Raw genomic sequence first — 17,007 nt, 5'->3', positions numbered from 1 at the left:
ATCGTCTCTATTTCTGACACTAGTCACGATCACCATGAAGGTCAACGAGAAGTAGACCAGCACTGTATGTTGGGAAAGCAACTCCTATTCTAAGGAAATGCTTTTGAATTATGGTGCTGGAGGAGACTCTTGAGAGTCCCATGGACTGCAAGAAGATCAAATCTATCCATTCTGAAGGAAATCAGCCCTGAGTGCTCACTGGAAGGACAGATCGTGAAGCTGAGGCTCCAATATTTGGCCACCTCATGAGAAGAGAAGACTCCCTGGAAAAGACCCTGATGTTGGGAAAGATGGAAGGCACAAGGAGAAGGGGACGACAGAGGACAAGATGGTTGGACAGTGTTCTCGAAGCTACAAACATGAGTCTGACCAAACTGCGGGAGGCAGTGGAAGACAGGAGTGCCTGGCGTGCTCTGGTCCATGGGGTCACGAAGAGTCGGACACGACTAAAAGACTAAACAACAACAAATTCTAAGGAAAAACATTATGGGATTACCACTATGGGCAGAAATCAACTAATCTGTTCTTATCAAGACAATGGAAGAGATTAGCAGGTGAGGATTGACTAAAGTGAGGGTTGGTCCAACTTGAGGATCCGGAAATCACAGGAAACAAAGGTGTGTAAGGTCTGCCTCTTCCTTACTCTCATTCACCAACTGCCAATTACTGTGAACAGCTGGCCTGCCCTGCTTCTCATGATGGGGAATGGGGAAGTTGCATTTTTAATTGTAGCACTGATGGAGGTACATTCTCAGCACAATACCACACTCTACTCTGAAGTCTCATTGAGATCAATGGGGCTTACTCCCCGGTGAGTAGGTAAAGGATTACAGCCTCCGTCTACAAATTAAACTCAGGATCTATGAGAGAACAAGCATCACAGAAGCTCTTAGCTAGCCTCATAATTGTGAATAGGGAAAATGTTACTAGACTAAGACCATATTAATGAGATCTAGAATTTTGTACTAAGGAAAGGACCTGGGTAAGTTCATTTATAGCTACTTGTTAAAGTAAGGTGTTTATGCCACTAGGTCTTTATTATCCTGGTCCAATTATAGCCTTATTGGGCAATTCTGACAGCTAACACGTTTTTCACATTCAGAATTAGTTGATAGCTAAACAAAACACGAGGAATGGTAGAAAAAGAAAGAATTAGAAAAAAAAATAACATTAGGAGTGTGTTTTATAATCCAGTACATGTACAGAATGACAGAATTCATATAACATAGAAAAAGGATAAATTCAGATATTATGAAACCAAGAAAGCGTCCCAAATTCTGAAAAATATTTTCTGTTTATACTATTCTTATATGTAAAATGCTTATTTGAAGATGGAGGGGGGAATCCCAAGGGTGCCAAACCCTTAAATGTATTTAAATTTCAACCTGACATTCTTCTTCAGGGATATTTACAAAGCTGAACATTAGAAAAAATGTCAGATGATCTTCAGATAGTCATCACTAGCAAAAATAACTATACTTTTATATTATCTTTCATTAGTTAGCTTAAACCCTTTTAGGGTTTTTTTTTCGGGGGGGGGAGGTGAAATATAGGATTCTTTCCTATCATCATCATCACCACCACCTTTCTCACTTTTTTGGTGGGGTGCAGCCCTTCTTTTTCATTTTGGCGCATAATTATTCAACTTTTTTCTTCTGAGGAGCTAGATTCAGTCATTAAAAAACAAAATATTCAACCTCTGCTGAGACATTATGATAAAAATGGTATGTACCACTGAAATATCTGTAGAGATATGATGTTAAGGCATTGCTCACATGCTGCCAACAGTGCCAAGTGTAAATATATTCAGTGAAAATAATACATTTTTTATTCCTGTTCTACAAAGAGGCCTTCTCAGAAATTCGTAAACAGTTGAAAGGCATAAAAAATATTTTTAAAAAACAAAAAGTCAGTAAGAATAAACTATTGTCACTCTATTAAATGTAAAGAGGATGTTTAGCATACAATTTGCACATATACTTCCAATTCTGGTTTAGTCTAAACAGAAAATACATTCAAGAGTGTGTTTTTTTTCTTTTATACCAGAGCTGCAACATAATAATTTCTCAGGGGACATTTATGAATCACTTGCAATCAACAGAGACATCACTTGGCAGGCAATTATTTCTTTCAAGAGGGGCTATCAGTAGCCAGAGCAGTTTAAACTCACCGCCATTAAACAAGGTTGATTTTTCAAAACTTGCTCACTTGCAAAAAAGATCTCGTCGTTCTTTTTCCAATATTAGGGAGAAAATTGAACAAATTCAAGTTTTGAAACCAAAAAACTGAGTTTAACTTGCAAAGCTGCACTTTTCTGAAATAACTTGACTCCATTCTCTTTAACATCATGTAATGTTTCAAAGGCAAAAACAAACAGTTCAATCAATCTACCTTGTTGTTTTCAAACTTTACAATATAGGGCTTTTGGTTTGTAAGGTGTAGGGTGTGAGGTCATTTTCTCTTTTTCTTTGCAGAAGAAACAGAAATGGGAATACCAAAGATGAATGAGGAATTATCACAGCAACAGATGGAATGGCAAAGGACTGAGCTATGTATTGAAGTAATTGGGCATATATTCAGGCAAATATCTGAAATCCTTTCATTACATGCAGAACTGCACATATAAATTAAAGCTGTGCCTAGCAATCAGGATCAGTTGTTTTTTTTAAACAACCAGCGATGATATTCTAGGAACAGAAAGATGCATTAGCAACTAGCAAAGTATGATATCCATTGCACTGCTAAGTTTAAACTTTTGTGTTCATAAATGTCCATATCTTTGCATGTATACTCTTTTTAGCTGTGTGTAACATGGGTTTTGAGTTTGTTCCGCAACAATGGTACTCTACATTATGAGTACTGTGTTTCTCAGTTCCTGCTAGGTGCAAATTTTCTTAATGAATATCCAACTTTGCTTTCATGCTGGTTCTGGTTCATCCGGCCAAATGGCTGGTTACAGAAAGTTCCATTTTCAGAGTATTTTATGTAAAACTGGTGTTGATGTGTGAGCCTCAGAGAACACAGCTTGGCATCCAGATCCCCAGAGGAGTATATGGCAGAGACAATTAGAAGGGGGAAATGTTTTTACTACAGCACCAAGCTAATTTATTGGACTGACTGAGTGCTGTCAAACATGGCATTCCAGACTGCCAGCTTTTCAAGCACTTTTCAAAACCTAATTATGTAACGTCTATTAGAATTGTGCAGATGATCATTTTTGTCTGAATAATGTGTGCATCAACAAAGCGAGTGTCCATGCCCTACCTGCACCCCCAAGCAAATTAAAGATTGGTGGCTTGCAACATAGTGCTTGCTAATATTGTGCGCCATGTGATTATGTGTGTAGAACAATAGAAGGGGAGGGCAGTAAAGCCTACTGATATTGATATTATTTTTGTTCTGGATTGTATCCAATCCAGTCCTACTCAGAGTAGGCCCACTAAGGTCAACAGACCTTACTCACATAGGTTTATTAATTCATATGAGTGAAATCTAGATACAACTTTTTTATTTCTAACCCACCCTTCAACCATAAGGCTTCTGGGGCGATCCACAAACAATTCATTAAAATGCAACACAGCAACATCACATAACAACCATGAAACCAACATCATAACAGTTCACAAGCAGAAGAAGCAAATTAATTAAGTCAGTCATCTCCATAAGTCTTGAAGAAAGAGCGACATATTGACAATGGGAAACAAGTAATGGGGGTGACAACAGTTTCTGCAACAGGAGGAAGTTCTACATCCAGGATGCCATAACAAGTATGTGTGTTAAGGTTTCTAAGGGAGATATGCCAGTGAAAAAACAGTAAGAAGTACAGTGGTACCTCGGGTTATGAACTTAATTCGTTCTGGGGGTCTGTTCTTAACCTGAATCACCACTTTAGCTAATGGGGACTCCTGCTGCTACCAAGCCGCTGCTGCGCGATTTCTGTTCTCATCCTGAAGCAAAGTTCTTAACCCGAGGTACTATATCTGGGTTAGCGGGGTCTGTAACCTGAAGTGTCTGTAACCTGAAGCATATGTAACCCGAGGTACCACTGTATTTTAAAACAGGTCTAGCTAGCCCCCTGTCATCACACAGTGGATGTCAAAACACAACCCAAACAAACAGGCATGGGCTTTTTTGTTAATATTGCCTTATCATAAAATATCATACAAAACACAAACATTAAAAACAATACAAAACAAGAATTAAAATAGGAACAAGAAAAGCTGGAAAATCAGGCAAGGAACCATGGAGATACTGAATCTGTGTCATCTATCCAGCTTGGTGACAAGGACTAGACTTCTGGGAGGTCATGTTCAAGTGAAGGCTGTGGCTATTACTCATTCTACTCCTGCCTTTCCCAATCTGGTGCCCTCCAGACATTTTGAACAACAACTACCAGCAGTTAGTATGTGCAACCCCTAAGTCATATAAAGTCTCCATTGTGCAAGATTGTATGCTTGTCCATAGATCCTAGAAAAATAGAGCTCCTTTCTGTGGTAGAGCAACTGAAGAGTGCTGTTCTCCTGGCAATGTCCATAGCACAACCTTTTGGGGCTACCTGCATCTGGCAAAGATTCGAAATGGAACCTAAGAAACTTGTGACAATTAGTGTAGTGTCTAGAATAGCAGGGGATCCACACGTGGGTTGTGACAATAGCACGTAAGCACAAAAATGGGGTATAATATTAGCTCATGTGTGGCGTTAAGGAAAGGGGAAAGGGGAAAACATGCCCAGATATTGAGTTGGGGTGTGTGTCAAAAGTCACCTTCACAATTCCCTTAGTAAGTTCCTGTGCTTCCTTGGGGAGATCTGCCTCCCACTTTGAGAGACGTGAGAATATAATTTGGATACTTTACCATGGCATCAAGCTCCCCAGCTTATACAGAGTAAATAAAAAGGGCCGTTTTTGTTGCTATTATTATTAATTGGTATGAGGCTCTGTAATGAAGACAATACCTACCAAATTTAAGCTGATCGGAGTATTTGCCTTTGGCACAGAATGCGTATACCAGGTTTCTAACAAGTCATTCAAGTCATCTTCCTATAAAAAATAAGATTTTAAAATGTCTATTCAGTAGTTAGATAAACCATGGTCACCGTAATGCAGTACTTCAGATATGTACACAGTAACAAATGAATTCTAAAACTCCTAGTCATTTAAACCAATATCTGATTTCTCACCTCTGCAAATCCTAATTGAAGTCCTGCTCACTCTTTGGTTTTACTGCTTTTCTAACCCTGTCCCCTCTGGGTCTTCTCTCCACCTCAATCTTCTGAATCATTTCTTCTCCCACACCTGAACCTTCCTACTTCTCTTGTCCTGCTTTCCAAAAACCATGCTTCTTCTACCTCCTCCTTTCCCAGGCCTTTATTTCTGCCCCACTTCTTCCTAGGAATCACACTGAAAGTATCTATAAAACAAATCACATATTGTTCTACTTTTATCCCATTATCTGGGCAGCAGGTTAAAACGACCCCAGTTGTCCTATCATTTCTTTCTATAATATCTATTCTAGAACATTCCAATAAAGCAAACCTTATAAAAAGTCATTCCAAAATCTAATGAAAATTGGTATATAGCTGTAAAAAAAACAGATAAGCAAACAAATTGCAGCGTCAATATTATAAGAGACAGAGTCCTAGTTGGAACTAGGACAACAAGGCTTGCTAGCATCTTGAATGTTTGCATTTATATTCTGTGAACGCATGCCAGAAATCCATCATCTCTCCAACTTGGATTAGCTTTAAAAGAGGATTAGACAAATTCATGCAGGAGAGGGATATCAATGGCTACTAGCCATGATGGCTATGATCTACTTCCAGCAGCGCTTCTGAATACCAATTGCTAGAAACCACAGGAGGGAAGAGGGATCATGGGCTTGAATCCTGCTTGCTGGTTTCCACAGGCAACTGGTCGGCCAATGTGAGAACAGGATGCTGGACTAGATGGGCTATTGGCCTGTTCCAGCAGTTTTTTTAACAACTGAGTGCATGAAGAGAGAATGATATCATGCTCACTGCCCCAACCTCCTGACCTTCAGGTGACCAGCCATTGGGATGAACTGAACTTTTGTGCAGAGAGAAAGCTGCACAGATATAGCTTGTATGTACATAGGCTGTATTCGGTGAATGTGTGAAAAGAGTTTGTGTGACTAACAGTGAACACATTGGTGCATTTTCAACACAGAGGTAAACCCACTCCAGTATTTGCTTGTACAAAATAGCAACCATCACCTTTATAACTGGTTTCCATTCCACTTTCTATTCCACTACCATGCTACTTAGATGACTGATAGAGCCATCATTTTGGTCCAGTTCCATCCGCTTTGGCAAGTAGGGTAGGTTAATTCTTTTTTAAATGTTATCCAGTCAAGACGGGTGGAGTACAGATGATATTATTATTATTATTATTATTATTATTATTATTATTATTATTTAAATTTATATCCCGCTTAATTGTAAAAAAACCCAAAGCCCTTCAAAGCGGTTATCATGTCAAGATTAAGGGATGAAACTTGCAGTCACATGCAAGTAGACAGAACACGTTAGGAACTAATGGGGGGGAGAGGCACAAATAGGAAGAATAGACTGCATGAGCTTCATCCTGAGTACACATACTATAACATTTTGTTGCATGCATGGGCATAGTATCCCATGGTCACCGCCCAGAGTGGGGAGCGACCTGCCAGGCCAGCATCAGGAAAAGCAACACTGCTTCTTTGACACTTCCTCTCCTGGTTAAGGCTTGACCTATGAGCGGAGCTGTGGACAGGCACAGGGCGGCAGCCCAGCTAAGGAGAGAGGCAACAACACTGCCGAGTTTTCTTCTAACCAGCATATATTTAATTAATAAAGAAAACTAACATAAAATTACCTGTCCTTTAGACAAATAATCTGCCAGCGTATTTAAAAGTTTGTAGTATACCTCGAACCATGGCAAGTAGCTGAAAAGAGAGACAAAAAAGCTTTTATTAAAAAAAGGAGAAATACAATATGAAAATGATTTCATCGTGATGCAGTTTTTGAAAGCGTTCAAGCAAGATTGAACAATAAAGTTTTAGATTTAAGTAGTTCGTAAGAAAAAAGTGTATTGACTTGCTCCTGCAAAACAAAACAAAATGTATCTAATTTTTTCTCATTTGTAAGAAAATACTTAAAAGACAGTACATTGTGATGGCTGTTGGTTTTTTTTAAACAAGAAACTATTCTTGGTTTGTTTAGCTTTCCCTTAAATCCTCAAGAGGGCATTTGATACTTACCATTCATTAAAAACATATCACAGGAAGTCCACAAAGCTTGGATGCAAAGGGACAAACTTGATACATTATGAAAAACAAGCACACAGAGATATGTTTTATACACATACACACTAAAGTATGAAGAAAGAAAGAGTCCAGCTAAATGCATATTGAAATACTAGATACTAGAATTATTTAAAACCAAAAGATCAAATTGAACCGTACATTAGCATTCAGAGAGGAATATACCTATCACAATTATAACGGAGACTTTGGCAACCTGCTCTAGACATTTTCACCAGCTTAACCATATATATACCTGGTATAACCATCTCCACCATGTGCAGAATGATGTCACTCTTTGTAACATAAGAAGGGTCTGCTGGACCTGAAGGCCAATATAGTCCAGGATCCTGCGCTCACAGTGGCCAACCAGATGGCTGTGGGAAACCCACAAGTAGGACCCAAGCACAAGGGCACTCCCCTTCCCAGTTGGTTTCCAGAAACTGGTATTCAGAAGCAGAGCAGTGGAGGCAGAGCATAGCTATCATAGCAATGTGCTGTCATAGCTATGGGTACCCAGATACACACAAGCACTCCTCATTTCTCATTAAGGAGCACTATTACAAGGGGGAAAGTGTACAGCCCTGATCCCAGATTACTTTCTACCAGATTACTTTCTACATTTGGCTGCAGGAGCTGCCAGGAGGAGACATGCAAGACGCCATGTGTTTATGTACATATAAGCATGATGCTGCCCAGGCAGGAACAGCTTGGCTCTGTCTTTCTTACCCTATACATATCAACTTCAATACAAACTATCGTGAATGAAATTCTGCTCATGGAAGAGGACTTTCCTGTCTCCCCCTTCCTACAGAAGCTCCCATAGATCCTCCTTAACCTTTTCTTCTTCCTAAATTAAGCATATCAACTATTGTGGAAGAGGGTGATGTTTATCCTCTGAACATAAACTTAGGAACTTTCTTACTCACTTCAGCATATGCCACAGTTAAGGCAGGAATAATGATTATGCTACACAATGATACAGCCGAGGAGAGGAAGCCAATTAGGATTTGGTCACCTCTGTACAATGCATAACACAGAGAAACCATGAAAAAGCTGGATCACAAAACTGGCTTAATCAGTATCTCCTAATTTCAATAATTCAGAGAGCGCTTCAACAAATTTCCTGCCTGCCATGTAAAGCACAAAATCTTTAAAATGACATCTGCAAAATCAATCACGGATGTGGAAGTGTTATGCTTTTAAAATGCATTCAGTCCTACCTAAAGAGTAGCCCTTACCTGTCACATAAACAACAGCAGCATATATTTCATTGCTAATTAAAAACGTATTTAGCATATTCTTTTAATCCAAGGAGCCACAAGGCAGGCGCTCAGGCTTTCATTCAAAGTCATTCTTCAGCTTTGTTGCACTAAGTAGACTTCCACCTCGCTTGCGCTTCCACTACAGTTCTGATAAAGCTTTTATATTCGCAAGTCAAAGGTTAAATAAAGGAAAGGAAATGTTTTCTGTCAAACAGTCAGGTAACCACTAACAGTCCTGAACTATCAGCAGGAATCTAACTTCTAGTAATCAAATAAAACTAAGGAAACCGCCTTTCCGTAGCTAAATGTCTAATGTCTAGGGGCTACTTTCTGTCTGGAAAATTGACACAAAATGTGTAAAATTGAAACATTCTGCTTCTGAGGGATTTGCCTAAAGGAAGAAGGGGGGGAGAGCTTCAAGCACAGTCTGAGATGAAGAACTACAAAGGCTTCCCAAATAAACCTGTCTACCTTATTAGAACATTTCGTTTAGAAATCTAGGTGACAATTTTACAGTCATAAAATTTCATTAATCAAATCCAAGGCTGAAAATTTTAATGATGCCGTCTGCATTTCACAGGATGCATAAGGTCAGCTAGAGACACAGACAGTAGTTTAACAAAATGAACCCAGTCAAATTGTTTTCATGCATTTAGGAAGATATATACCTGGTTTCTTACGAAAGGGAGTATTAAGAAAACAAAACTAAAAATCCCCAAAAGCATACTGTTCTTTTACAATGACACATCAAAGTTAACCCAGTAATTTACACTGGAACTCTCAAGTCTGCACCATCATTAGCGTGAAAAATTAAATTTAGACAGCAAATTTAGCATAGCAAAACGTGTGTTAAACAGGACTTGAGACATCTTCTTCAGTCTAAATAGTGAAAGGCAGATTAAAGGTTCTGTAGAAGCCTCGGCAACAGCAGGAATCCAGACTGTGAGCTCCACAGAAGAGGCAGACGAATGGAAAATACTATGCTGCAAAGCAACACACAGAAAGCCTGCAGAAAGTTCTAGCCGCCTCTTGTGCTGTTTAAGCTGTTTATACTGTATTGCCATTTCGTATCCGTTTGCAGTTTTGCTTCCATTTTAGTAGCTGCAATGGGGGAGAGCAAAATGATTCATCTTCCTTCTTCTTTTCCAACTATAAAGGTATCGAGCACAGATATTGATAAAGACCAAAGCGAAACATGGCAGCCATTGTTAAGTGACAGAGTCCCAGGCGAGTTATAGTGGTCTATGAAAACAGTAGCCAATAAAGTGAATCTGGTGCGGTAAATTTGCAACATATTGTGATTTTTCTTTACCCTTCCAAAAAGAAAAAGAAAATACACTTTTCTTTCTCAAAACAGTGTAGATCACCCGACCCCACTCTACTCACCATTCCCCCCCCCCTCTTTCCTTCCTAATTGTTTAAACCAGTTCATGAACCAAGAACTTATACACTGACCACTAACAAAGAAACGTATGTTGCAGATATATTTCCACATTTATTATGCTATTTTTGTGATATTCAAATGACATAAGAAAACTTGGTATACTTATTTGTACAACATTATTCCTGTTTATAAAACCCAATAAAATAAAAATAAAAAATGGTGTAGATTCTTAAAATGATGTTAGGGATTTATACCCTCCCCTTCAACAAATCCCCAGGGCAGAATTTAATTATTATGTTAATAGAAGCAATCAAGGACATATACCATGGTAGGCAAACTAAGGCCTGGGGGCCGGATCTAGCTCAATCGCCTTCCAAATCTGGCCCGTGGACGGTCCAGGAATCAGAGTGTTTTTACATGAGTAGAATGTGTCCTTTTATTTAAAATGCATCTCTGGGTTATTTGTGGGGCACAGGAACTCGTTCTATTTTCCCCAAAAAATATAGTCCGGTCCCCCACAAGGTCTGAGGGACAGTGGATCAGCCCCCCTGCTGAAAAAGTTTGCTGACCCCTGGCATATACAGTAGTGGCTGGTGAGGCAGCATGACATTGCTCACCTGACTTCCCACTGTCCTGCATTGTTGCCAGTTACCAAGAGGGGAAGGCAGCAGGCAGCTAGGTGCATGCAAAGTCAATTCAACGCTACTGACGCTGTGTCAGCACCAGGCTAAGATCCCCACTGCCTTCCCCCTCTCAAAACGCATGTTAGAAAAGGGCACTGCACCCCATCTTGCACTAGTTCTTGCACAATGATTCATCGAACCGAGCCATTGCCAGAATTGCTTTCGCTAGTGCATCTCTAGCTCCAACCCTCAGATGGAAGGGTGCACTAAATCTATACCACATTGGTGCAGGGGGCACTGATCTGTACTGTGTGTTTGTTGGGGGTCACAGTCCCTTGATAGCACTCCTGATGTTGCTTTAAGGCACCCAAGCCATAGCTGTGGACAGGAATGCACTTTTCCATCTTTGTTTGATCTGTGAGCTATGCAGAGGCTGATTGTACAGTGTTCAATTTTATTGTTATGGATCTGTGCTCCATTCCTTTCGGTGCCTTTTATGGCAGAAAATAGACATTCTAGGTTTAAATATAAATAAAGATACACACTATCTTACATGACTATCCAAATGGATTCGGTTATGTTTCAGTTCACTATTATCTGCTTTTGTCTTTCCCTTTGTGCAATCTGCATCTCTTCAGAGCCCATCAATAACACAGTTAAGGTTGTAATATTGGATATTTTTAAAAACCAGAGAAGAGACCTGTTCCCTTTAAATATATTCCTTACATTCAAATTATTTTCCCTCACTGCCCTCAAGAGTAAAAGATGGATGTGCTTCCAAACTATACATACAGAGTATTTAAAAAAAAAAAAAGCTAGCCTGGTAAGCATTTAGCATTGCATTGTAAATTTGAAATTGTCACAATGGAAGGAATAATGGCAGTACTCTTATTAAAGCTTGCTGGAAAATTATAGCTTGCCACTTTTTATTTGAGCAGTTACTTCTACAAAATAACAGACCAAAACTAAAGCATTCAATTAAAGTTGGAAATTTGGTGCCTTAAGACTATAAGAAGGATCTAGCTAGATCAGCGTAACACGGTCCAGAAAGATGCTCCTAGGAATCTGGCAAGGACGCATGGAGACAATTGCTTTGTGTTGTTGTTTGTCCATGGAATCTTGCATTCAGAAATACACTGCCTCTTAACATGAAGATCAATCAACATTGATAACCTAACCTAAGAAGGTTAGACTACATCCACTATACGGCAAATTTCTGCACTGTGGTTGCATAAAGGTAAAGGGACCCTTGACCGTTAGGTCCAGTCGCGGACGACTCTGGGGTGGAGCACTCATCTCGCTTTACTGGCCGAGGGAGCCGGCATACAGCTTCCAGGTCATTTGGCTAGCATGACTAAGCCGCTTCTGGCGAACCAGAGCAGCGCATGGAAATGCTGTTTACCTTCCCGCCATGCACTTTGGCATGCTTTCGAACTGCTAGGTGGCAGGTGCTGGGACCGAACAATGGGAGCTCACCTCGTCGCGGGGATTCGAACTGCCAACCTTCCGATCAGCAAGCCCTAGGCTCTGTGGTTTAACCCACAGCGCCACCCGCATCCCTAACTATGGTTGCACAGTTAGACATTAAACCAGAAGTGGGGGGGGGGATATGTTACTGAAGGAGGGAAACCTAGACTACTCCTACTAATTTACCAGCTCAGATTAACTTGGGTCAGTAGCATGGAGACTGGCGCAATGCTTCATAGGCATACTGAATCAACACGGCCTGGACATCCCTTAACTTTCAGCAAAGGTGCACACCAGAAAATGAAGTGTAAAGTGAGGTGTTTAAATTCTTGTGATCTACCCAAAACCAAAGTATATGGATTAGTATGAGCTTTGTCCAAATGCGATGGCCATTTACAACCATTATTATATGTTAAATAGTAGTTGCAGTTGCAGTAGAAGCTACAAGGTAAGCATTAGGAGTTGCAGGTTCAATGCATGCAGCCCATTGGGTTGGGTGTCTACGTGTCTGCTTAGTGAGAATAGCTGAGCAGAGGAAGGAACAGCAGAAGGGATTCTGTTTCAGTACCCTGTGTTTTGCAGCTTGTGTAGAATCCCTTCTGGTGTTCCTTCCTCTGCTCTACTGAAAGTTTCCTTTACTGAATACAGAGGATACAGGGCTAGCAAAGCATAGGGCAAGGACCATCTGATGGCCCCATCCCTGTTCAAATGCTGGGGCCTCCCTAAAGAGGTGTTTACATTGCAGTCCCACTGTGGTGCCAGCCAAGCACCTTGGGTCTAGCTGGCAAACTGGGGTGAGTGGTGAAAGTCACCCCTTCATCCAGAATCAGGTCCGAGGCCTGTAAGATTGCCCCCGCTGGGGGGGGGATCCCTGCTACATGATTGGCCTGTCCAATGCCTTATCCAACCCAAATTGTAACAGGATATGTCAAATACCTAACAGAATATTCATTTCTTGGGGAGGGAAAGGCAAAAACCTCATACCATTTGCCAATCAGGTGTGAGAGAAAAATATTTCAACACCACTCCCAGCAACAGGGAGTGTTGGGGAGGAAGCTGCAGACAAAATAGGCTGATTGGGGCCAGAGATTCTACTTTTTAAACAAGAAAGGAAAGGAAGCTCAGAATCTTGTCCCCCTGTTTCACCTGGGCCCAGTACATGTCCCCTCTCAGCAGTCCTGCTGTGGTATAAAATTGCCACTTCTGTGTTAAGTAGCAGTAGTAATAATTAAAGAGGTAAATCTAGATATAGGATAAAATTAAAACCACATATTTGGTGGTGTAGATAACTTTATTTGATTTGGATAAAAAAATAAAAGTATTACTCTTAGCCTTTTTTAAGCTACCCTTTAAGCTACATGCAGTGATTATATATAACCTAGACAATAGACAATAACCCCAGTAAACTAATTTCCATGAAATAATGATCACACTATAAGCTTTGCTGCTTCCTAGTACATCAGCCTTACACTTCTGGCTAGCTGCCCTGACTAGGTTTCTCCAGGGTATCACTGGTCCTCTACTTCATAGTTCATCTTTATACGTCTGTCCCCTTCTTCCCACATGCACCGCAGTGCCACTGGTTGGCCTGCCATCTTACTTTGTCACTTCTTGCTTTAGTACAACCACTGATAGCTCAAGTCTCCAAGCAGTTTCTCTGTTTCCTTTGCTGCTCATATGCATGGCAGGTTGCTTGAACATTTGTTTTCAGCTGCATTTACAGGCACCCAGGCTCTCCTTTAAAGAGGCAAAATGTTTCTTTCATTTGGCTTTTAATTAAGCAGTTTATTGTGGTCGTGCTGTTTATGTTTTAATATCTATTTTGGAGCAAACTGATGACAAGGTAACATTCACTGTGAAAATCCACAGTTGTAATAACATTTTTAATCACCTTGGCCTGTGGTGTTTTGTTGTTTATAGCACTTCTGTTTACCATTAAGTGTTCTCCTAATTCTGCTATGGTTGAACCGTACTAGCAAATGAGTCACTTCCATGCTCATAAAAAACCCAAAAAAATACATTAGTGTTTCAGTATGCAATTCTTGTTGAATGACAAAAATTGGCCCACAAAAGGCATTCCCTCTTTTGCGTACAGTAAGCATTCTGCTATTTTACCTATTTATTGTAAACAATCTAGACATCTTCTCTCAATGGTCTGGTACAGATGAAACACTGGCCCAATTCAAACCATCAACTCACTGGTCCCATTCACATGTATCACTAGCCAGACCATGACTTAGCACAAAAGGGCAAACATGTGGGCTTCTGAAGAGGAGATCACAGCCCCTTTGCTCGTGCAAGTCATTCCGCTGTTGCACTGAGCTAAGCCATGGTTTAGCTAAGTGTGTCATCCAAACCCAGGTTTATGGTTTAGCTCTCTTCAGACACAAGCAGCAGCCAAGGCTTGTCCTCTGATTACCAAGCCTTCTTTGACTCAAGAACTTGCCTGTTTTGACACATTTGACTACAGTAGGCTACTGTCTCCTCCTTTCTTGTTCCCTTCCTCCCTTTCATATGAAGTGCCCTAGTGGAGGTTATTTGGAAGCAGGTATGTCAGGGTGGGACAGCAGGTCTTTCCAGTCATAGCCACTATTATTACTCCCTAAAGTCCTATAAAGTAAAAATAGTTGGGTGGATGGGAAAACGTCCTGAAAATTAACCAACTAGAGCAATAAATTGAATTAAGCCAGGAGTAGCTGCCCCACAGGCTGTATCCAGCCCCCTCAATGGGTGTTTTTTTTTGGGGGGGGGGTGCTAAGACCTCTTCCCCCAAAAAAGGCCACACCCACTTTTACAGTATTGTCACTCCCACTTTGATATTCAAGCCCTTGATTCACCATGGGTTAATGTAGCCCTCAATAAAAAAAAAAATTTAGCCACCTCTGAATTAAATATTTATCATAGGACACAAAGAAAGGGAATTTGAAAGCGACAGCTTAAAAGAGGGTTACGGACGCTGCGGCCCTCCGACTCCCATCAGTCCTAATCAGCATAATGGCCACAGATAGTGCAGGCAGCAACATCTAGAGAGCCACAGCTACCTCATTTCTGGTTTAAAAGAAACCAAAAAGATTTATGCCACCCCACACATACATTTGAAAATCTAAGACGACCTTCAGCTATCAGTGCTCACATTTCACATGCAAGAAACAGCATCTCTTCCAAATATAAATAGTTGATAATTTTCTATGTGGCAACAACCACATTTCAATCTTGAGGGCTTATAGAGAAATGGAAACTGAGGGCTGGAGGGAAGACAGGCCTAATTTGCAAGAAGATAAAAAGTGCAATGTTCATGGAGGGAGGATTCAGTTACCTATGTCAGATAGGACATTTCCAGTGTTGGCTGCCTCAGGGTATTGCATAGATTACATAACAGTATAAATGCTGTGGCAATGAAAAAAGCAACTGGTCAAAAAAGAAATAGCCCCAAGAATGACATAAGCAACCCTTTCCTGCTCGCTTAACGCTTAGAAGTAAGTTGCATAGTTATGACGAATGCCAGCTTTTTCACAGCTAATATTAACCAAGATTCTCATTTAATTAGGATTTGAAACTGTGATTTATTATTGGGTTCAGATCCTGTTTAAAATCAAATTCTGCTGAGCATGAGGGATGAATATGGTCCTAAGACAGGAGGAAATGGGAGAAAGAGAACACATGTTCAACACTGGTTTCAAATCTCTTAAGTGCAGGAAACAAAAACCATTATTACATCTGAACCAGCCCAGAATATCACTTCAAGTTGTGGTCATATGTTTGACATTCATCCAGCACCAGTTTTAGTATTTCAATGGGCTCATGTGGAGCCAGTGTTACATCTGCATCAGCCCATCTAAATACCCCACGATAAAGAGTACCACTGCTTTTACTGTATAAGGTGCAAAAATATCACTTCTTTGCATTTGTGAAATACTAGAACGGAATCATGTTAACAAACGTGCAAAAGAACATAGCATGAACTGGGCAAAACAGGACACAAAATAGTAATCCATCCACAAGAGACAACTGTAAAAGGTCAGTTCAGACAATCCTTAAAAGGTTGGATTTGGCCTTATATGCATGGTATTGTACACATACAGGCAGAATTTGGATGGGCTGCCCCTGGCACAGAAAGTCCGGGATGTCAGAAGCAGGGCTAGACAAAATCAGACCTATCAATAACTGTCTGAAGCAGCCTAACACCCAGTCCTTTCTGAAAATGTTTTGCAAAAATGTATTGCTTCCAGCAGGGTTGCAAGGATGCTGTAACACAAATAAATACCAGCCTAGTTTGATTCAAGATGGATGCAAAGTAAGGGTATAATGCAGTCTTGTGACTAAGCTTAGGAAGAAAAATTCACATATACACTTTCTTATGATGCAACTTCTTTTCTTTCTTTTGGGTCAGGAAGGAAGAGAAGTATATCTACTTATTTGCACTAGAACTACTTCTCTTCATTGTCCTAGGACAATTTCAATTGCAACTCATGCGTCAAATTTTTCTCCTTTTTAAAAAAAGTTACACAAGTTCCTGCCAAGCCAGGCCAGATATAGTACATTTTCAAAACACCTCATTAAAGCATCTTACCTTATGGTAAAAATAAGTAAATAAAATCATTTATAACTGTCAAGAAGTGCCATTGTGATGGTAGCAGGCCAGGACACATAAAAGTTTTTCAGATAAGCAGGGAATCTACAATTTTCAGCAATGATTAATAATTAACTGAGAGAGAGTGGTTGGACAGGATAAGGAAATTACTAATTTGTTGGAGATAGCTACTTACCTTAGAATGCATAGGCAGACTTTGCCTCCTGATGTTAACCGGCAAAATCCAAATCTTTGTTTGCTTTCAATGTCAGTAAGCACAAAGGTAAAGTGCTGTCCAACCTGGGTCACCCTAGGAGGACAAGAAATATATTAGGCTGTTCTAACCCAGAAAGATGAGCTTAGAATTCATTTACCGTATGTACACTGACACTAACTGGA

General features: G+C 40.2%; 1 protein-coding gene across 4 annotated transcripts in view; it reads right to left on the bottom strand.

Moving 5' to 3' along the window:
* Positions 1 to 17,007, bottom strand: part of DENND1B (DENN domain containing 1B) — a 170,592-nt gene that overhangs the window by 84,007 nt on the left and 69,578 nt on the right. For 3 of the 4 annotated variants that reach the window (XM_083745345.1, XM_083745343.1, XM_083745344.1), the window contains exons 5-7: positions 16,805 to 16,918; positions 6,873 to 6,942; positions 4,959 to 5,039 (exon numbers count right to left, since the gene is read on the bottom strand). In XM_083745345.1, the coding sequence (XP_083601471.1) occupies positions 4,959 to 5,039; positions 6,873 to 6,942; positions 16,805 to 16,918 (265 nt within the window). Of the gene's footprint in view, positions 1 to 2,170; positions 2,231 to 4,958; positions 5,040 to 6,872; positions 6,943 to 16,804; positions 16,919 to 17,007 lie in introns of all 4 variants that reach the window. The other variant, XM_083745346.1, reaches the window with a different exon arrangement.

The sequence above is a fragment of the Podarcis gaigeae genome (genome assembly GCF_964106915.1).
Source record: "Podarcis gaigeae genome assembly, chromosome: 6".
In the NCBI taxonomy this organism is placed as follows: domain Eukaryota; kingdom Metazoa; phylum Chordata; class Lepidosauria; order Squamata; family Lacertidae; genus Podarcis; species Podarcis gaigeae.
Note: the sequence above shows the minus strand (reverse complement) of the source record. Positions and strands in the feature narration are given on the sequence as shown.